Consider the following 24,963-nt stretch of genomic DNA (forward strand, 5'->3'; position numbering starts at 1 on the left):
ACGGTGGGCAAAAATAGGATGTAAATTTTACATTTGATATATAAAGTAGAAAAAAACTAAAAACCTTAAATTAACAGTATATATGAGGGGGGCAAATTGAAAATTTCTGAGAATGATTTGATAAAATATAATCATTTGATGGAAGCTGAAGGATTTAATATCATTGAAAAGAGCAGAAAAAATACATTACAAAATATATTGTGAGGTCACTTTTTATATGCCCCCCCCCCCCCATATCAAATACATTTGAAAACTCTAACCTTGGCCTTGAACTGCCATACGCGGGCATCAGTATTTCACAAACAAATCTTTTTTTTTTTTTGCTAAAATACCTCCAAAAGTGATGTCAGAATCCCTTGTGCTAAGTACACTGGAAAATCACACTTTTGCCTACATGAGACCAAAGGGCATCTTTGAAAAGACTTTTCTAAAAAAAATTTGCATGGAGCTACATTAAGACTATAAGAATAGTACTGTAAACCAGCAGTTCCATCTTTCATTTTTAATAACCAGGGTTTATGACCATTTGCATTATCATATACATTCATAGGAAATTTTTATTCATATGGTATGGATGCACTTTCAATCTATTATACATGTACAACTCTCTACTGTATTAAACGAAACATCTCTTGCATAATACTGACAGGTAATAACATGTTGCTTTACAAAAAAACTTGTGTAACAGGGCTTATTCCGTTTAAAAATAAAACATACAAAAGTCCTCACCAGACTTGTTTTTGTGTGAAAAGGACAATGACAATTCAAGCAAGTACATCAGAACTATGACTCTTTTCATTATTTTATTTTCTTTTTACTATGACACTTTTTATTATAATAGAGAAAACTGAAAGTGAACAGCTGTGAAAATTCTATTATTTTCAATCTTTTGACAAAGAAAAATAGAAATTGGAGGAATAAATAGAGAAATCAAAAAGTGTATTTTAGATGCTCAAACTGTAAGCCTTACACAAAATCATAAGGGTTGGCAGCTCTGGTTATGTCGTTTTTATGGTGAGCATGCTGATGTCATTTTCGGAGTTATTGTGTTACAAAAAATAAAAAGTGATGTTGCAATATGTGCCTTTTTTCCTGTTCTTTTCATTGATATCAAAACCGCATTAACTTCTGTTAAATGGTTAATATTTTATCAAACAATTCTCAGATCTTTTCAAATCCTCACGTAAAATGCCTTCATTAAGTAGATATGTTCAAATTATAATCTCCAAATTGCAAAGGAACAATGTAATAAAAATATCTACAGTCTACGACTAGGGGACCAACTCAAAATTCATTAATATTGAATCCATAGATGATTAAAAACTAAACACTGCCTATCTCACAAGCAGTTTTAAAAAGAAAAGGAAAGTTATGTGAACTTATACTGTACGTGTACATAAATTGGCGTATTCAAAATTTAGCGCAATCACTGGGTATGGAGTTGTTGACGTAATCATGAATTAGCGCTCCTTATGTCCAGGCCACGTATTGTATATATAAATGATTTCTTAGCGGTATTCATAAATTAGCGCATCGTTGTCTGCCTCAAAGCCGCTAAAATATGAAGCCCGCTTTTTTACAGTACACATGCAGTAATTGCTTCAAAAAAAAAAAAAAATGAAATGCAATGAATTGCTTGATATGTGCCTTCCGGGAATAAGAAAACACCCAATTTTTACTTTCATATTCAGATATTTCTTGAGCATTTGTATTTCACCAGAAAATGTTAGTGTCTGACACAACAATACCAGCTCTTAACCATTGAGTGATTTCTAATGACGATAGCTCGTAACCATTGAGTGATTTCTACAAACTTTCATTTCAGGTGTGCCTTTTCTTTCAAGGAAAACAAGAGGAAAATTCATGCGAAAAAAAACAAGTTTAATATTATTGCTTTTGTGAATGTAGATAAAAATAGAGATTTTCTGACCTTTAATCCAATTGGAGTTGTGTATTTTCCTACAAAATGACCCTTGACCTCTTTTCCTGTATCATTCAATCTGTCGTGAATTCCTTCCACAACCTCAGCTCTTGTTTCTGTCGATAAGTTTGAATGAGGAGTACTATCCACCACTGACGTAAACAGTCGCGGTTGGAAAAGATTCAACTGTTGAAGTTTTTCTGGATTCTGTGATAGTGTGGCAGAAAACAGCAGTTTCTGGAGCTGAAATAAAATAAAACATAAGCAGGTAGCTCCTTGATACTAATGCATAAAAGTAACCAGTATACAAGAAATATTTTTTTTTGTAACCATGGCAATCTTGTTCATTAATCTTTAAAACTAAAATCCACTCTGACCTTGACCTTAAAAATGACTGTGTCAAGGTTAATGATCAGATTTTGCTTGTAAGTAAAATTTATCTTAATTTATAAGTAAGCTTGAGCCTAGAAATACATTTGAGATAACTTAACAATGTCATGGCTGAACTTTGCTTTGATGGCAGCAGTGATAATAAGCTGTCAGTTCATCTTAAGGTTTTTGATAATTCCCTACTTACTGGCATTTGATGTTTACTGGTGCTGCAAAAGAAAAATACAATCAATATATGAAACTCAAAATGTGATCCCACAAAATAACAGAGATCTTTACACAGAATTAAAATGGTCCTATTTGCATATGATGCCTGTAACCAAATTTTTAAAGATTTTTTTCCCAACATTTTATATACATTGTACATGTAATTATTCAATTATTTAACTCAAACTTTGACCCCTTTATTGTTTTGTTTTTACATCAAATGATAGTAACCATATGCCCTTGGGAAAAATAAAACAGCTAAACAACCACTATAGAATCGAAGTAATTAAACCATCACATTAAATATCCTCTGTATAAATAGGAAATATACATGGTATATGAGAATTTGCTCGCTTTTCCCCAAAACAAGGTAAGATTAAGTTGAACTGACTTGTAGACATTGAGGGAACTTGATGCCTCTCTACCCCCTATAAACGCAGCATTCTCTACATGACTTAACCAGTCCTGTTTCACATGCTCCATGATTCTGTCTGCTTCATCAATAACCTATAAATAGAAATTAATATGTCTGCTACATCAATAACATATAAATTATGCCCTGTTCACACGGAGAATTTAATTCGCAGTAAATTAATGTGGAGTAAAATAATGTGAATTAAACTAATGCGAATTAAATTGCGTTCACATGACAGCTAATGCGAAGTAAACTAATGCGAATTAAATTTTATTTCAACAGTAAGGCTATTCAGTAATGCTATATGACGTAATTTGCAAATTATGTCACACTGTGCAAAGCAGATCCATTTGACATAGTCATTGTGTCTGTACACATTTTAGTGATTAACATAATATTTCTTGTTTTTCACTTAAAAATAGCATAAGTACCTATATCTAACCACCAACATATCGCATGTGACTTAATTTTGTCATTATGCATGTGTTAAAATTTAATTAAAATTAGCTTTGCTCAGCAGAGCTAATGCGTAGTAATTAAATGAGCAGTACATTAATTCCAATTAAACTAATTTGCATTAAATTCCCTGTGTGAACACGGTTCAGATTTAATTCGCAGTAAATTAATATATTTAATTAGAATTAAACTCTCTGTGTGAACAGGGCATTAATAAATCATGCATGTATGCTTCAGCAATAACCTGTCAATAGAAACATGTCTGCTTAATCAGTGAACCAATCACTAGTAATGTACACTAATTTCTCCTCTTCAAAATAGTTCACAAAGCCTGAAGGTGACATGGAGATAAATAATTAGTTAACACAAGCATGAAGGTGATATGGAGATATATAATTAGTTAACACAAGCGTGAAGGTGATATGGAGATATATAATTAGTTAACGCACACATGAAGATGATATGGAGATATATAATTAGTTAACACAAGCATGAAGGTGAGATGGAGATATATATTTAGTTAACACAAGTGTGAAGGTGATATGGAGATATATAATAAGTTAACAAAACGTGAAGGTGATATGGAGATATATTACAGGTAAACTTCGATATCTCGAACTTGGCGGTACTGAGGAAAAACTTCCGAGATATCCGAGTGTTGAAGATATCGAAGTTGATGAATTTGGTACCAATATTGCAATGTTTCATGTTCTATTAACAGGGAATAAACCCCCCCCCCTCCACTCACATGCATAATTTATGTGGTAAAGGTTTCAGTTCATATTTAGTAATTATCTTTTTAAAAATACGTTTGCATATACTTATAATGCATATATTATTTTATTTAATACTGCAACACTTACATTTTACAAATTTCGATCGCTTTCATAGCGATAATTGTCATCTCTCTCGAGAGATGACACATTAAGTTTGTAACCCCGGATATGAAGCCCCAGTGTAAGCTGCCATTGATAATCTGGTGGTCTGGCAAATGACACGATTTCTAAATATAGAGATGTAAACAAAACTGCTCAATGACAAAGAATGGACGATCTGTCAAACAGGCCATCTTAAAAAAGAAAAACTACACATAAATCAGAGAGTCATACTATGGCATGTCAAACGTTGCAATATTCGATCTTTTCCATTTGTATTGCATAATTTTCCATTTATATTCTATAATTCTCCATTTATATTCTATAATTTTCCATTTGTATTGTATAATGTTTATTTGTATTCTTTAATTTTCCATTTGTATTCTATAATTTTTCATTTGTATTGTAAAATTTTTATTTGTATTCTATAATATTTCATTTGTATTGTATATTTTTTCATTTGTATTGTATAATTTTTATTTGCATTGTATAATTTTCCATTTGTATTCAATAATTTTTCATTTATGTTGTATAGTTTTTCATTTGTATTGTATAATTTTTATTTGTATTCTATAATTTTCCATTTGTATTCTATAATTTTCCATTTGTATTGTATAATTTTCCATTTGTATTCTATAAATTTCCATTTTGTATTCTATAATTTTACAATACAAATGAGAAATTATACAATACAAATGGAAAATTATACAATACAAATGGAAAATTATACAATATAAATAAAAATTATACAATACAAAGGAAAAATTAAAGAATACAAATTGAAAATTATACAATACAAATAAAGATTATACAATGGAAATAAAAAATTATACAATACAAATAAAAAATTATACAATACAAATGAAGAATTATAGAATACCAATGAAAAATATAGAATACAAATAAAAATTTTACAATGCAAATGAAAAATTATAGAATACAAATGAAAAATTATAGAATACAAATGAAAAATTATAGAATACAAATGGAAACTTTTACAATACAAATGGAAAATTATACAATACAAATAGAAAATTATACAATACAAATGGAAAAGATCGAATATTGCAACATTTGACATGCCATACAGAGACAATATCGCTTGGGTAGTGGTGGGTCTTCAAAATACATGCAGTTATCTAATCATGGTCAGCGCGTGTGTATCAGAATGCACTAAACATGACATCGATTAGAACGGCCAAGGCGTGGATCAAAGTATTTACAGAAAAACAAAGTGGCGGGTCTTCAAATAACATGCAGTTATCTAGGCTGTTACGTACGGTAAATGATGGCCAGTGCGTGTGTATCAAAGTACACTTTACATGGCATCGATTAGATCAGCCAAGGCGTGGATCTAAGAATTTACAGAAAAACAAATCAAAGTAAATACTCGCATTAAAAGCTAAGTTTAAATACGATGTGAACTTATGTCGAAAATTTTACTTTTATGTGTATCTTAGTCATTCAATAACCTGATGCCATTTTTAAAATATTTTTTTTAAAACAAATAGTTAATGTTAAAACTACAGGCATTGGAAGAAAGATTATATAATCATTGTGAATTTTTACGCATGTCTGCACTATTCTTTGTTTTTTGCTCTATAAAAAATAAATGTCAGAAATACAATATTGTTACCTTTGTATAAAAGACGCAATTTCTTTACCCGACTCGTATTTTGAGAATTTATAATTATAGCATCTGCAATCATTTTCTTTGTGTAATTTTAAATTGCATTATTGGTTAGTGGCAAAAAAGCTATCAAGTCACTTCTCTTATTCTTGAAATATTATTATATAAAATGATTGTTTCCTTGAACAGCCTAATTAAATATCAGGGTTGGTAAATTGGTACTCTTTCAGATAATTTGTAAATGCCTAAGAGCAAGAGCCACTTAGGGCCTTTTTTGGCCCTGAGAATTTCTGAAAAATCGAAACTGCTCAGTTTTGGTTGAAAATGCAGTATTTATAACTTAGACCCTTGGTGGCCGGGTATCTATTGAACATGACGTAATTTTCTCTCTAGTCAATGCATTATGACGTCATAAAATGCGTCATTTTCCCCATATCCTGTAAATTCCCTTAAAAATGACCAAAAGTTGACATATTTTTTCAATATTTCACATAGAGCACAACCTCTGATCCAAAATATGCAATTACATAACTAAAGATCTGTTTCTGAAGATCACAAAACATGTTTTAATTTTTGGATCGTGGGCTGTGCTCATATTTTAATTCTTTGCTGAAGGCAGTCAAATACACATGTTTTCTGCAAAATTCAAGAACATTGCATTTTCTTAAAGCCTCTTTTCCAATGCTTGGATTCTCAAAAAGAAATTTTGTTATTGGAAATGAAAGCACCAAGTCTCTACTTTATTTTGATATATGAAATGGGACAGAGGGTGATAGTCAATTAATTGATATAAGGACAGGGCCACTTTATGCATAAAGTGAACCTAGCTCTTTTAGCTTATACCGTGTAAATTTTATTACTGACCTATATTTAGATGCATGTGAGGGTTATTTCATTGGATAAACCATATATTTAAAAGTGGAAAATCTTTCGAAATCAATTGAGGGTCAGTGTCGTATAGTGAGACTTCCCCATAGTGAGATTTCCCCGGAAGACTGGTTATATAGTGAGATATACCCCGGGAAGACTGGCTATATAGTGAGACTTCCCCCCGGAAGATCGACTGGCAATAGAGTGAGACTTCTCCCGGGGAAGTCTCACTATATAGCCAGTCTCTGCCCCCTTTCATAGTGAGACTTCCCCTCAAATGTAGTTTCTGGAATATTTTATTTCATTGTAAAACAATATTTTTCAGTATATGAATAAAAGCTCTCCGTTAATTAATAATTAAAACATTTTAATAGCCTTTTAACAGTTTGTTAGCCAAAAATAATTATGGGATGACATGTACATGTATATTGATGTGAGATAACTGAATGAAAAATGTACGTTATTGTTACAAGTATACATCTTTCTTTTCTATATTGTATTTATTGCATTCCCCATGAAGGTTAACATAAGCAAATTCCAAGAGTCCACGAGTAATGATCTATTAAATGTTAAATGTATTTCTTTTGATAAGAATCATTTTGGAACAATTCAATTATTTACTGTGCTCGATAAATTTTTAATGCGCACTTCTATATTTATTCATACATGTATCTATTTTATAAGATCATTATCAAAATGCAAATATATATACATCGTCGATGTAAATAAAATACTACTGAACATGGAAGGGGGAAGCCTCACTATGGTCGTTTAGGGGGGAAGACTCACTATATAGTAATTCCCCCCCCCCCCCAATCGGGGAGTCTTACCGCTATATATAGCCATATTCCGGGGGAAGTCTCACTATGGGGGTGGGAGTCTCACTATATGACACCGTACTTATTCAAGTTAGCGCATTAAACTTCTTGGCTGTTGTCCGAGTAAGCTGCTGTGATGTAAAGTCAATAAGAACGCTAAGGTTTTACCCATCCTCTTGTATAACAATTGTTCAATTGTTTACAAATTTTACGAATACTGCTCAGTGGTTACATTTTTTAAACACATATACAAAAAATATTTGAAATTACTGTTGCAAATATTTACTGAAAGGCAGCTTGCCTCTACCTTCCCCACATTTTTTTGTTGCAGCATATTCATACATGTACTCCCCCCCCCCCCCCCCCCCCAAATGTGTTTTCGAGAGAGTAAAAAAGTTTAAATCTTCCCTCCGATCCACGAAATAAGAATTTCGAGTTTGAACACCCCCTTTTTTCCTAGTGAAAGATTATTCAGGTAAGTTGTAATTTTTTTTTCTGACTACCCCCCCCCCTTTTTGAAAAAAAGTTCTGCTTGTAATCGCTGAGGAAAAAAATGTTAAATTCCACTGTTTATTCTGTGCCCCCCCCCCCCCTTTTGAAAAAAAAGTTCCTCTGTCTGTAATAGCTGAGGAAAAAATGTTACATTCCACTGTTTATTCTGTGCCCCCCCCCCCCTTTTGAAAAAAAGTTCTTCTGCTTGTAATCGCTGAGGAAAAAATGTTACATTCCACTGTTTATTCTGTGCCCCCCCCCCCCTTTGAAAAAAAGTTCTTCTGTCTGTAATAGCTGAGGAAAAAATGTTACATTCCACTGTTTATTATGTGACATAAATGAAGCCAAAGAGATGACATTTCAGGCTTTCTGGAAAGCCAGACTTGTCATGCTTGTTTCAGGATTTTTGACACCCGGATATGTGTTACGCTTTGTAAATGATAAACCGATCACTGTAATAAGGATTAAGATGGAACAGGAATTATCGTTCTACAATAATTTATTGAAATTGCCAATAAACAAAAGCACTATAATTTATAATATTCAGATAAAAGCATGATTATAATTCTGTACCTTTTTCGACTTCTGTAATAGCCTGAAACTTTGTTTCGATTGTATGAACTTTGTTTTCTTTTTACACCACAGTGACTGTCATTTAATCTAACTATCCCCCCCTCCCCCGGGTTGGCTACCGAGTCCTTCGTTAGATTGCTTATCAGACATGTGATGTGTAATGAAGATTTAGATTTTTGGTACTGACTTTTATACTCAAAATGATTAATTTCTTGATTTCAATATCACTTTGATGTGTTCAGTGTTTACTTTGTTATGTAATAATGTGTATCACAAATCACCTGACCTGCATAATTAAATTAAACTACCAAAAACAACAGCTAAAACAACAGCTTGTGGCTAATAAGGTGTGATTATCGGCGATGGTCCAACGAAGCCTGTGCTAGTCCTAACGGAAACGATCAACAGACCGTAAAATTAGCATAATGGGATCATTGTGTTCTAAGGTGTGAATTAAGCAGAGCAAGAAATTAATTGGACTTCGAGATAACGCATGTGTTTATAGCACTTGGGACCGTAGTCAACTTCAAGATAAGCGAGGTATTCGAGATTTCCATGTTCAAGATACCGGTGTTTTTTAAAATCATAAATATAGTAAAAACGGCGGGGACCATTGATTCACTTAGAGATATCCGTGGTATTCGAAATATCGGTGTTCGAGATACCGAAGTTTACCTGTATACAGTTAAAGTATATCATTGAGGGAGTTATCAAGATTCGGGTTCCCCAAGGCCAGGTCAATTTCCCAAGGAAAAGCCAAGGGAAAGAGTCTTAGTCAAGGGGAACTGAAATCTTGTTAACTCCCTCAATGATATACCTTTTTAACTGTTTTATTACATGTATACCAAAAACAAAAGTAAAAATTTAGGGGATTATGGATAACTGGAAATTAGCTTTCAGAGCTGGGATTAGCTCACTTGACCAACACATGGGGATTAGTCCATAAACATATCTAGAGGATAAAGGATACCTGGGAATTAGCTTAAGAAGTAGGGATTTACTCATTTAACAAATGCAGGGGGATTAGTCTATTGACAGTGATTTTTATGAAATTATTCACATTTAATGATCTAATTTTTATATAGGGAAAAACCAGTAAAGGTATAATAAAATTATATATTGTAGTTAACACAAGTCTGAAGGTGATAGTCAAATTTTGAATTTCAAAACTATCCTTTTCTTTGGTGTTCACATTCCAAATAAAAATATATCCTACATCCACAGTTTACTAAATGAAATGCACCACTGGGGAACATGATATTCTTCAATACATAAAGCCATAAAATATTCCAAAATGAGGCCATGTTGACCACTTTTGGTCAACCCCCCCCCCTCCCCTCCTCTTAAAAGATGCAGCAACTGACATGGTTCAATGGTCCTTGGCCTCAAGGTGTGTAAGATCTGACCCAGACAAAAAACTGCTAACAGACAGTCAGACAAGAAACTCATACCATAATGATGATAATATGACCTGTTAAAATAAAATGGGATAGCAAGACAATTTCCCTGCTGAACCATCAACTTCATGTTGAAGATCAATGATATGTGGATTTATGAACTTTTGATTATTCTACATGTAGATAGAAAATACAAAAGGCCCATGGTCCTTAATGACCAACTGAGTGTCATAAATTTTATTTTCTGGGCCACATTGTATGAGTTTGCTTTTTTTACTTCTTTATGCTTTTGTAAAACTTGAAACCCATAGAGTATGGCCACGTGATCAAAAAAGCAATAATGTCAACACCTCATGAAATATTTTTCATAATACTTTGACAATTTTAGCCATGTTCTTCTTTACAAGATTTTTTTCTTAGATTTCCCTTCTAATTCAAAAAGCATACACCCAAAATAAAAATCTGGACAACTTTCTTCATCCAATCCTGCCCTCCATCCATACATCGCATTTTGAATCCACATTTCAAGAGCATCCTTGCAAATGAATTGTATACATGATTTTCATCATAATATGAAAAGAACATTTTTTGCACCCTCCATCCCCTTATTTTGTTAGCATAGAGAACAATGCAATAGTTTAAATTCAACAATTTTGGTTATACCTGGTTTGAAATTATGATTTATACTCAATGAAAGAACAAAAATCACTGCAAGATTGAGAATTTGATAAGTGTTCCCTTTACAAATTCACTGGGAGGTATGAGGTATAATAATACATACCAGAAACCTGAGATCTGAAAGACTGAATCCTGGAGTATTGTTGATGTGGTCCACAAGGCGTCCAGGAGTAGCCACCACTATATCAACTTTACTCTCATATCCCCCGAGCCTGCAAGAAAAAGATCTCTTATTGTTGTTGTATCAAACACAAAACTGAACCCTCCCATCTCAATTCTACAAGGGGAAATCACTTCTACACTAATATGCATCAAACACAAAATTCTACCCTTCAACCTAAAGAAGGAGATTGCTCCAATGCTAATATTACATTAAAAAATTATACCCTTCCACTCCAAGTTTACAAGGTGGAGATTGCTCCAACATTGAAATTACAAAATAAATTAAAATAACACCCTTTCTCCCCCAGCCCCCACTCAAGTCTGCAAGGGGAGATCACTCCTAATAGTATGAAGATTTACATCAAAGGCATAATTACACTCTAATGCCAAGTCTGCAGGGGGAGATCACTTCAACACTGAAATTTCACCATATATAAAATACTACCTCCCACTCATCTCTGTTTCTGCAAGGGGGAGATCACTCCTATACTGAAATTTACAACATAAGACCCACCCTCCAAATCTGCAAGGGGAAGATCACTCTTATACTGAAATTACACTTCCAAATCTGCAAGGGGGAGATCACTCTTATACTGAAATTTACACTATAAGACCCATACGCCAAGTCTGCAAGGGGGAGATCACTCTTATACTGAAATTTACACTATAAGACCTGTCCTCCAAGTCTGCGAGGGGGAGATCACTCCTATACTGAAATTTACACTATAAGACCTGCCCACCAAATCTGCAAGGGGGAGATCACTCCTATACTGAAATTAAACTATAAGATCCGCCCTCCAAGTCTACAAGGGGGAGATAATTCCTATACTAAATTACACTATAAGACCCATCCTCCAAGTCTGCAAAGGGAAAATCACTGAAATAACACTATAAGACCTGCCCTCCAAGTCTGCAAGGGGGAGATCACTCCTATACTGAAATTACACTATAAGACCCATACGCCAAGTCTGCAAGGGGGAGATCACTCCTATACTGAAATTTACACTATAAGACCCATACGCCAAGTCTGCAAGGGGGAGATCACTCCTATACTGAAATTACACTATAAGACCCATAAGCCAAGTCTGCAAGGGGGAGATCACTCCTATACTGAAATTTACACTATAAGACCCATAAGCCAAGTCTGCAAGGGGGAGATCACTCCTATACTGAAATTTACACTATAAGGCCTGCCCTCCAAGCCTGCAAGGGGGAGATCACTCCTATACTGAAATTTACACTATAAGACCCATAAGCCAAGTCTGCAAGGGGGAGATCACTCCTATACTGAAATTTACACTATAAGGCCTGCCCTCCAAGTCTGCAAGGGGGAGATCACTCCTATACTGAAATTTACACTATAAGACCCATACGCCAAGTCTGCAAGGGGGGGATCACTCCTATACTGAAATTACACTATAAGACCTGTCCTCCAAGTCTGCAAGGGGGAGATCACTCCTATACTGAAATTACACTATAAGACCCATACGCCAAGTCTGCAAGGGGGAGATCACTCCTATACTGAAATTACACTATAAGACCCATACGCCAAGTCTGCAAGGGGGAGATCACTCCTATACTGAAATTACACTTTAAGACGAGCCCTCCAAATCTGCAAGGGGAAGATCACTCCTTTACTGAAATTACACTATAAGGCCTGCCCTCCAAGTCTGCAAGGGGAAGATCACTCCTATACTGAAATTACACTATAAGACCCATACGCCAAGTCTACAAGGGGGAGATCACTCCTATACTGAAATTACACTTTAAGACGAGCCCTCCAAATCTGCAAGGGGGAGATCACTCCTATACTGAAATTACACTATAAGTCCCACACTCCAAATCTGCAAGGGGGTTTAACTTATACACTGACTAGTAACCAATACATGTATGACATAATATGTATATTTTATAACTACTAATACTTTTTTTTCTGCTTAGGAAAATAAATATACCAATGTACATGAGATAACAAGTTAATATTTGTACTTACCGTTGCTTCACTAGGGCATGCTGTTCCACACTGAACTGTTTTTGTCCAACAATCATTCCAACCTATAAAACATGTCAAACATAGAAACTGGTGTAAACCGTCCAGTGTTTACTTATCACATTTTACACATTTCCCCCTCTTCTTCTTGTCCAATAACTAGTTCCTGTTTTAAATTTTTCAATAATTTTGTTCTACCCTATATACATGTATTGATTGATATTAGTTTTATTCCCCCTGATACCTCCCTTCCCCCAGTCAACTACCCAAGCAACATTTCCATTACTGAAACTAAACTTGAAGGAGATGATTTCATACCAGTTGCACTACTTTTGACTAAGCTGTTCTAGAATTTTTTTTATAAGATCATTGATATTCTTATCCCTCTATTCAGACCATATTAGAGCCCCATCCCAGCCCCTGATGCCATGATCTGATTTAACTAGAAGTTGCATTTATGTGGATAATTACCAATAATGGTCCTGTTTTTTCTGACAAAAGAGCTAGGTTCACTTTCCTCATAAAATGGCCCTGTAGGTATGCAATTTTAATGACAAACACTCTCCCATTTCAAACATTAATATAAACAATAATAGAGACTTGGTGCTTTTATTTCCTATATCAATGTGTCTTCTGAGAGTCCAGGAATTAGAAAAAAAGGCTTAGGGAAATAGCAGTGTTCTTTAATTTAAAAAAAAAAAAAACAGGTGTATTTGAGTTCTTTCATCAAAGAATTAAAATATTAGCACACTCCTCTGTCCAAAAAATAAAATATGTTTCGTAATCTATCATTATATTATTGCACATTTTGGATCAGAGGTTGTGCTCTATACAAAATATTGAAAAATAGCATAAAAGTTTGGACATTAAGAAATTTTCAGGATATTGGAATAATAACACAATCATGACAACATAATACATTGACTAGACAGAAAATTATGTAATTTGAATAGATATACAGTCACCAAGGGTCCAAACTAAGCAGTTTTGATTCTTCAGATAATTACAGGGCCAAAAAGGGCCCTAAAAGAACCTTGCACTTTAAAGATTATCTATAAAAATTGTTAAGAAAACCTTGACCCCTTATAAAGATTGTCTCTACTGATTGTTATAAAAACCTCTATCCCCTATACAGATTCTTCAGACTGTTATGAAAACCTTGACCCCTAGACAGATTGTTCCTATAGATTGTTATGAAAACCTCTACCCTCTATATACGAGGGGTGATCAAAAAGTTCGCGAACTAATTGAATTACTTCCTTAAAAGAAATAAAATGAGGTTTCAGTGTTTATTATATTTTAAAGTAGTCATCTCTGATTTTAAAGCACATCTGCCATTGTTTTGCCCTTGCGAGAATCACGTGATCCAGGCAGTCACGTGACATGCTCCCTAGCAGTCTGTTCGGAGAAGCTTAAAAATTTTTCCAAGTCTTATATTTCTTACCATGCAAGTTATTTTTTATAACAAAACAGTCCATCTGTCAGAAATGGCCAAATCTCGGCAATAGGATGGGTGGATAAGGATATCCCTTATCATATCTCATATGTTTAAAGTCTAAAGTAAACAATATTTTAGGGATTTAATAATTATATTATTGTTAAGTTATTCAACCATTTTTCTAATTGTAACTTGATGATGTTTCATAACAAATTGCTCAATTAAGGACACATCTTTTCTCCGACTTACTTTCGCTGGGCAACAGAACAAACATCACATTTAACCACCTCCCTGTCTTCACTTAAATATTCAATCCAATTAATGATTGAACTTCTGGGATGTCTTTTGTCTTCATAAACCTTGTACAAATTATCATATTCTACTGCAAAGGAAATTCCAAGATATACGTTAAACTTTACAGCCATTCGTTGTTCAAGTTCAACTGAGTCAATCATTTTTTGTCACAAGTGACCTACATATTGACGTCATTTTCACATTGCGACACCACAAACATTATTTAACATCTGTTATTTATAGCACATGTGTATGACTATATGTGTGCCAAATTTCATTCTGATCTGAACTGTGGTTTTGTAAATATAAAGATTGTTCACGAACTTTTTGATCACCCCTCATATATATATATATAATCTAGATTGTTATGAAAACCTCAACCCCTTATTCAGATTGTTCCTATGGATTGTTATGAAAACTCGACCCCTTATACAGATTGTGTCTATAGAAACCTTGACCCCCAATACAGATTCTAGATTGTTATGAAAACCTTGACCCCTACTTCACCTTAAGATTTGTCCCTTTTGTGTACTGAAGGAACACTTTATATACTTGTGCAGCTAAATCCCTCACGGGCAAAACCACCAATGCTCGTACTCGACACAAAGTCCGGCTTTTCAAGGCCTGCAGAAAGATACATATTTCAAAGATTAAGCTTAACAAATTATGTTGTACATTTAAAGCACATGTTGCACAAAAACCTATTGTTTAAAAGTATAAATAAAGTCTTGTGTTTGTGTATTAGATAGGTATTTTACAATCTTGCAAAGTGTTTAAATTTGAAATGTACTGAATCATAAAAAAAACAGCAGAATCTCTAAGCAAAACAATTAATCCTACACAAATCAGCAATATCTGTAAACCAAACAGCACCTCGTCAACAAAGTCAGAAGCCCCACAGATACTTGGGTGTTGGTTTACAAATACTTTTGTTGTTTATTGATATGTAAAAACAGTACTGTTTTTACCTCAACCTCAAACTCGACTAAAAACTCTTTTTACATATCAACAGGTATACATACATATTTATAAACCAAGACCCCATTACCTGTGAGAAGCCCTTCTGGTTGACTTCAACTTTCCTATTGTCAACTTCCCATATTTATACAGCAATATACTTTAATCACCTGCATAATATGTTTATGTCTCCCAGTTGATTCAATACATAATAGCATGTATATATGAAGAATTTCTAAAATGATGCAACCTACCAACAAATAAGTGGATGATGCAAGGGTATCAATCTTGTCTTAAGTCAACATTTTGCAAATTTTTTGGTCAATACAATGACCCGATCACTCATCAAATAGCCTGTAGGAAGTGTCAGTGGATTAGACACACTCTCAGAAAACCACCAGGAGACACTACAAACCCCACCCTCAAGTGGAACCCCCAGGGCAAATGTCAGGTTTCGGCATTCCAGGATAACTTGGCAAAAATCATGTGAAGATGAAATCAGACACTGTAGACAGAGCTGGGGAGAACTGAAAAAGGCTACCTGAAACAGAGTCTGCTGGAGGACTGTTGCTGAGCTCCTATGTTCCAACCGGAACCAAAATGGAACCATGATGATATGTTGACGATGACCCTGCTTACAAATTTAATCTTTTGTTATGTTGAATGTTAACCGACTTCTTACATAGAAATTAGTAGGATTTTTTTGGTTAATACTGAATTGCCTAAGGATTTTTCTGTTCACCTGATCATGGAAAGGGGCTCAGGACAGGTGTAAAGGTGGAAAGGGGCTCACGACAGGTGTGATGGTGGAATGGGGATGCTTATTCCTCAATAATCCCTAGGGGTGCAACGATACGGTATTCAGTTCACGATACGATTCATATCACGATACATGAAAAGGTTAAAAAGTCTTTCAAGTTTGACATATTATTTTTTTAAACTTGACAGGGTTATATCAAATGTTCATATTTTTGATAATAATTAAAATATCATTTTGTTAACTTGAACTAGATTGATAGGTAGATCTTTGAGTTGTGACAATATTCTAAACCAGTGATGAACATTTACAGGGAACTACGGGGACCTTTCCTAATAGTCTTCCTTTTAAATTGGAATGAAAAAAGGAAGACATTCATTCTTTTATCCCTTTTATTTATGTAGAAAACCAGTTGTCATATTTCTTGTGTTGACACGTTTTAGTCAACAAGACAGCGAATTTTCATTGAAATACATGCGTGATGAGATATCGTGTATTACCAAAGAATATGTTTAGATCTAAAGGGTTTATCATTTGTCTTAACATCTATAACTTTTAATCACATAAAGTCCTTCTCCGTGTTAAATCTGAGGTCTGTAAGATGCTGGAGATGAGATTAACTGCCGTTAATGCGTTATGCCGACTTCAGGTTTTGTACGGAAGCCATTTTGGAATTGTAAACAAGGAAACAAAACGGACGGTTCGGATAATTCTGGACCAATTGAACCGAACCGCAGTATCAGTTTAGTGTATCGTGAATTGAATCGTGGAAAAATATACCGCAATATACCGTCAAATGGTTCATCATTGCACTCTTAATAATCCCACCTCTGATGTTTTCAGATGTCCGTGTTTGCCCTCCTCACAATGTGTATTATTTAATTGAACTTTTGAGCATGGATAATGTTCATTATCTTCACAATTCATCCAGACCTTGACTATAGCCACACATCATTTCCTTATTCAGCCAACTACAGAAACTGTTCTATAGACAGTAAATGAAGCTCCTCTATCACCAGACAGTACAGCTTAAGTGGCTAGACATCATTTCCTTCATGAACCAGATGTGCTCCATCAAAAAAAAAAAATTTCACCTTCTCTTTACTATTACCTGTACAATAGGTAGAACATAAGACTCCAATGTAGAATACCAACAGTTACTCGTACAAAAAGTAGAATATGTAACTCTAATATAGGATATTAACAATTACCTGTACAATAGGTAGAATATAAGATTCCAATATAGGATATCAACAATTACCTGTACAATAGGTAGAACATATAACTCTAATGTAGGATATCAACACTTACCTGTACAATAGGTAGAACATATAACTCTAATGTAGGATATCAACACTTACCTGTACAATAGGTAGAACATATAACTCTAATGTAGGATATCAACACTTACCTGTACAATAGGTAGAACATATAACTCTAATGTAGGATATCAACACTTACCTGTACAATAGGTAGAACATATAACTCTAATATAGGATATTAACACTTACCTGTACAATATGTAGAACAGATAACTCTAATATAGGATATTAACACTTACCTGTACAATACGTAGAACATATAACTCTAATATAGGATATCAACACTTACCTGTACAATAGGTAGAACATATAACTCTAATGTAGGATATCAACACTTACCTGTACAATAGGTAGAACATATAACTCTAATGTAGGATATCAACACTTACCTGTACAATAGGTAGAACATGTAACTCTAATATAGGATATCAACACTTACCTGTACAATAGGTAGAACATATAACTCTAATGTAGGATATCAACACTTACCTGTACAATACGTAGAACATATAACTCTAATGTAGGATATCAACACTTACCTGTACAATACGTAGAACATATAACTCTAATGTAGGATATCAACACTTACCTGTACAATAGGTAGAACATATAACTCTAATGTAGGATATCAACACTTACCTGTACAATAGGTAGAACATATATATTCTAATGTAGGATATCAACACTTACCTGTACAATAGGTAGAACATGTAACTCTAATGTAGGATATCAACACTTACCTGTACAATAGGTAGAACATATAACTCTAATATAGGATATTAACACTTACCTGTACAATACGTAGAACATATAACTCTAATATAGGATATTAACACTTACATGTACAATCGGTAGAACATATAACTCTAATGTAGGATATCAACACTTACCTGTACAATAGGTAGAACATATAACTCTAATGTAGGATATCAACACTTACCTGTACAATAGGTAGAACATATAACTCTAATATAGGATATCAACACCTACCTGTACAATAGGTAGAACATATAACTCTAATGTAGGATATCAACACTTACCTGTACAATACGTAGAACATATAACTCTAATGTAGGATATCAACACTTACCTGTACAATAGGTAGAACATATAACTCTAATGTAGGATATCAACACTTACCTGTACAATAGGTAGAACATATAACTCTAATGTAGGATATCAACACTTACCTGTACAGTAGGTAGAACATATAACTCTAATGTAGGATATCAACACTTACCTGTACAATAGGTAGAACATATAACTCTAATGTAGGATATCAACACTTACATGTACAATCGGTAGAACATAAGCCAATGTTTTACCGCTGCCTGTCGGAGCGGATACACAGATGTCTGGAGGCCTCATGCCAGCCCTGCCTAACACGAAACCATTATGTACAGTCTGTAGGATCTCAGGAATAACTTGTATCTGGACTATAAAATAAAGGTCAGAGCATTGCTAATATTGTACATTTATTGAGTTCTCATTGTGTATTTTGTCAGACCCAAGAACCAAGCTGTTTTGCCCAAGGCCGTTAGGACAAAGGTAAAAAGTTTGGTTTGAGGGTTTGGCAAAATGCATGTTGCCCTATAGAACCCTGTCAATAAATGTTTTGTTACTTGCTATAATGTTATGTCTTGCACTGGCTTTCATGTTTGCAATGAATGTCAATTTCATTTACCCATATTGTGGATTTCACTCAGTCAATTCTTAACTGTCAAACACCAAAAAAAGCAAATAAGATGTGACTGATCCTGCCAACAGTGACATAAAAAATGCCTTAGCAGTCCAATATCTCACTGACATGTCCAATATCTCACTGATATCTCCAATATCTCACTGACATGTCCTATCTCACTGACATGTCCAATATCTTGCTGACATGTCCAATATCTCACTGACATGTCCAATACCTCACTGACGTGTCCAATATCTCACTGATATGTCCAAAACCTCACTGACATGTCCAATATCTCACTGACATGTCCAATATCTCACTGACATGTCCAATATCTTACTGACATGTCCAATATCTCACTGATGTGTCCAATATCTCACTGACATCCAATATCTCACTGACATGTCCAATATCTCACTGACATGTCCAATATCTCACTGACATGTCCAATATATCACTGACACGTCCAATACCTCACTGACGTGTCCAGTATCTCACTGGTATGTCCAATATATCACTGACACGTCCAATACCTTACTGACATATCCAATATTTCACTCAGTGATCCAACTTTTTTTTTAGGGACCACTCAGTAAAACATTGGAAATGTTAGACTTTTTTTATTAAAGATTTACATAGGAAACTCTTTCCAAATGTATAACAAACATGTATATAATATAGAATATCATGTTTATATGTATATCTGAATCATGTAGAATATAATGTTTATATGTATATCTGAATCATATAGAATATCATGTTTATTATGTATATCTGAATCATGTAGAATATCAAATTTATTATGTACATCTGAATTATGTAGAATATCATATTTATATGTATATCTGAATCATATAGAATATCATATTTATTATGTATATCTGAATCATGTAGAATATCATATTTATTATGTATATCTGAATCATATAGAATATCATGTCTATAAGATCTGAATCATATAGAATATCATATTTATTATGTATATCTGAATCATATAGAATATCATGTCTATATGAACATCTGAATCATGTAGAATATCATATTCATTATGTATATCTGAATCATGTAGAATATCATATTTATTATGTATATCTGAATCATGTAGAATATCATATTTATTATGTATATCTGAATCATGTAGAATATCATGTCTATATGTACATCTGAATCATATAAATATCATATTTATTATGTACATCTAAATCATGTAGAATATCATGTTTATATGTACATCTGAATCATATAGAATATCATGTTTATATGTATATCTGAATCATGTAGAATATCATGTTTATTATGTATATCTGAATCATGTAGAATATCATATTTATTATGTATATCTGAATCATATAGAATATCATGTTTAGTATGTATATCTGAATCATGTAGAATATCATATTTATTATGTATATCTGAATCATATACAATATCATATTTATTATGTATATCTGAATCATGTAGAATATCATATTTATTATGTATATCTGAATCATGTAGAATATCATATTTATTATGTATATCTGAATCATATAGAATATCATATTCATTATGTACATCTGAATCATGTAGAATATCATGTTTATATGTACATCTGAATCATATACAATATCATATTTATTATGTATATCTGACTCATATAGAATATCATATTCATTATATACATCTGAATCATGTAGAATATCATGTTTATTATGTATATCTGAATCATGTACAATATCATGTTTATTATGTATATCTGAATCATGTAGAATATCATATTTATTATGTATATCTGAATCATATAGAATATCATATTTATTATGTACATCTGAATCATGTAGAATATCATGTTTATATGTACATCTGAATCATATAGAATATCATGTTTATATGTATATCTGAATCATGTACAATATCATGTTTATTATGTATATCTGAATCATATAGAATATCATATTTATTATGTATATCTGAATCATATAGAATATCATATTTATTATGTATATCTGAATCATATACAATATCATATTTATTATGTATATCTGAATCATGTAGAATATCATATTTATTATGTATAGCTGAATCATATAGAATATCATATTTATTATGTATATCTGAATCATGTAGAATATCATATTTATTATGTATATCTGAATCATATACAATATCATATTTATTATGTATATCTGAATCATGTAGAATATCATATTTATTATGTATATCTGAATCATGTAGAATATCATATTTATTATGTATATCTGAATCATATAGAATATCATATTCATTATGTACATCTGAATCATGTAGAATATCATGTTTATATGTACATCTGAATCATATAGAATATCATATTTATTATGTATATCTGACTCATATAGAATATCATATTCATTATGTACATCTGAATCATGTAGAATATCATGTTTATTATGTATATCTGAATCATGTACAATATCATGTTTATTATGTATATCTGAATCATGTAGAATATCATATTTATTATGTATATCTGAATCATATAGAATATCATATTTATTATGTACATCTGAATCATGTAGAATATCATGTTTATATGTATATCTGAATCATGTAGATTATCATGTTTATATGTATATCTGAATCATGTAGAATATCATATTTATTATGTATATCTGAATCATGTAGAATATCATATTTATTATGTATATCTGAATCATGTAGAATATCATGTTTATTATGTATATTTGAATCATGTAGAATATCATGTTTATATGTATATCTGAATCATGTAGAATATCATGTTTATTATGTATATCTGAATCATGTAGAATATCATATTTATTATGTATATCTGAATCATATAAATATCAAATTTATTATGTATATCTGAATCATATAGAATATCATATTTATTATGTACATCTGAATCATGTAGAATATCATATTTATTATGTATATCTGAATCATATACAATATCATATTTATTATGTATATCTGAATCATATAGAATATCATATTTATTATGTATATCTGAATCATGTAGATTATCATGTTTATTATGTATATCTGAATCATATAGAATATCATATTTATTATGTATATCTGAATCATGTAGAATATCAAATTTATTATGTATATCTGAATCATATAGAATATCATATTTATATGTACATCTGAATCATATAGAATATCATATTTATTATCTAGATCTGATTCATATAGAATATCATGTTTATTGTGTATATTTGAATCATGTAGAATATCATGTTTATTATGTATATCTGAATCATGTACAATATCATATTTATTAATGTATATCTGAATCATGTAGAATATCATATTTATTATGTATATCTGAATCATATACAATATCATATTGATTATGTATATCTGAATCATGTAGAATATCATATTTATTATGTACATCTGAATCATGTAGAATATCATATTTATATGTATATCTGAATCATGTAGAATATCATGTTTATATGTATATCTGAATAAGCTGAATCAGAAACTCTCTCTCACTCTCTCTAGTTATTTTTCAAAAGAATCAGCAGAACAACAAGAGACAGAAAAGAATAAAAGAATAATTTAGCGATAACATTCATCATTGTAAGTCACCCACATGGTGCAGTGAGAAGAAAAGCGATAACATTTGCCATTGTAAGTCACCCACGTGGTGCAGTGAGAAGAATAGCGATAACATTCGCCATTGTAAGTCACCCATGTGGTGCAGTGAGAAGAATAGCGATAACATTTGCCATTGTAAGTCACCCACGTGGTGCAGTGAGAAGAATAGCGATAACATTCTCCATTGTAAGTCACCCACGTGGTGCAGTGAGAAGAATAGCGATAACATTCGCCATTGTAAGTCACCCACGTGGTGCAGTGAGAAGAATAGCGATAACATTTGCCATTGTAAGTCACCCACGTGGTGCAGTGAGAAGAATAGCGATAACATTTGCCATTGTAAGTCACCCACGTGGTGCAGTGAGAAGAATAGCGATAACATTCGCCATTGTAAGTCACCCACGTGGTGCAATGAGAAGAATAGCGATAACATTCGCCATTTTAAGTCACCCACGTGGTGCAGTGAGAAGAATAGCGATAACATTTGGCATTGTAAGTCACCCACGTGGTGCAGTGAGAAGAATAGCGATAACATTCGCCATTGTAAGTCACCCACATGGTGCAGTGAGAAGAATAGCGATAACATTCGCCATTGTAAGTCACCCACGTGGTGCAGTGAGAAGAATAGCGATAACATTCGCCATTGTAAGTCACCCACGTGGTGCAGTGAGAAGAATAGCGATAACATTCGCCATTGTAAGTCACCCATGTGGCGCAGTGGTTAGAGCATTTGCTCTAGAGTCACAGCGTAAGAAGTTGATCCTTACGTTGAGAGCTCAAATCGCACTGTTGGACATGGAGACCGGTCCTTAGCATGAGACCATATAAATCGAGGTTCCCTGTTCCAGTAGGTGCTGGCCTGAAAAAGATCCCTCACTGCTCAATGGCCCTGAGTGCCGAGTATAGGTCAAAATTTGTAGCCCTCCACTGGCAAGTGGTGGCGTCTCCATATGAGCGAAAAATTCTCGAGAGGGATGTTAAACAACAAACAAACAAACTACTCATGATTGACATATAACACACATATATTTCCCAGAACATTTGAAATGAATTTCCTCAATTGGAAGTCAGAGCCTGATGTGGTAACCATCACTTTAGTTTTTATAATGCAATTTAAGTTAAAAGTATGGTTTATGATTAAAACTGACATTCAGCAGAAAAGTTCTCATTTACTATAGTATTTAATGCAATTTGATCATGTGCATTACAAGAGCAAGACAGCAAACCAAGGATTCTGTGAAGATTTATCATTTGCAGTTCTTCATTTCAAATTGACAAAGAAATATCAGAATGGACAAGAGGTTATAAATAATCAACAGTATTAAAAGGTTGCAAATGATTTTCAGTCTTCATTTTTTTTGGTTTTTTGTTTTTTTCATTCAAAACTTGTATACCAGTAAATCACCATGTCTGTCTTTTGATTATTGTTCTAACAGTGTCAATCTTATAATGACAACTACCGGTACCTTAACTAGGAAACTGTCCCTTGATCATTGTTCTAACAGTGTCAATCTTATAATGACAACTACCTTAAATAGGAAACTGTCTCCTGATTATTGTTCTAACAGTGTCAATGTAATATAAAGAGTACCTTTTCAGATATCGGACGAGGGGGCTTGCCCCCCGAGTCTGATATCTGAAGACGCGCGAGTTAAAAGGTACTCTGTATGTTTTTTATCATTGTTCTCAGGTATTGAGCTACCCATGATCTATCAAATTCACGTTAATAGCACTTAATTCAACTATATATATATATTCTCATGCACTGAATTAGCCATGATCTATCAAAATTTCATCAGACCATTTTATATAACCAATGAAAAAAGAGCACGTGATTCGAAAAGTATTGCGCGCTGTACTTCTTGAACTTTCTACCTCGTCCATTCATATTCTGAAAGCCATGGATGAGGGTTGTGATTTTATGCTTTCGCAGTTCTTATAGACACGGAAACCGAAATTATGAAGGAAAATTCCTTAGATCAGTTAGGAAACCAGATGCAGGTTGAAGATTCTTTGGGAAGTATGACGTTTGATCTACGGAACTAAAAA

General features: G+C 33.1%; 1 protein-coding gene across 1 annotated transcript in view; it reads right to left on the reverse strand.

The window, feature by feature from the left end:
• The window catches only part of LOC133191085 (ATP-dependent RNA helicase DDX51-like), a 56,070-nt gene that overhangs the window by 23,512 nt on the left and 7,595 nt on the right, over positions 1 to 24,963 (reverse strand). The window contains exons 4-10 of the mRNA XM_061326770.1: positions 18,933 to 19,078; positions 15,114 to 15,230; positions 12,878 to 12,939; positions 10,826 to 10,934; positions 2,910 to 3,025; positions 2,499 to 2,520; positions 1,931 to 2,164 (exon numbers count right to left, since the gene is read on the reverse strand). Of these exons, the coding sequence (XP_061182754.1) occupies positions 1,931 to 2,164; positions 2,499 to 2,520; positions 2,910 to 3,025; positions 10,826 to 10,934; positions 12,878 to 12,939; positions 15,114 to 15,230; positions 18,933 to 19,078 (806 nt within the window). The remainder of the gene's footprint in view (positions 1 to 1,930; positions 2,165 to 2,498; positions 2,521 to 2,909; positions 3,026 to 10,825; positions 10,935 to 12,877; positions 12,940 to 15,113; positions 15,231 to 18,932; positions 19,079 to 24,963) is intronic.

The sequence above is a fragment of the Saccostrea echinata genome, unplaced genomic scaffold, assembly GCF_033153115.1.
Source record: "Saccostrea echinata isolate AGI-Se365-2 ecotype Australia unplaced genomic scaffold, CSIRO_AGI_Sech_v1 ptg000023l, whole genome shotgun sequence".
In the NCBI taxonomy this organism is placed as follows: domain Eukaryota; kingdom Metazoa; phylum Mollusca; class Bivalvia; order Ostreida; family Ostreidae; genus Saccostrea; species Saccostrea echinata.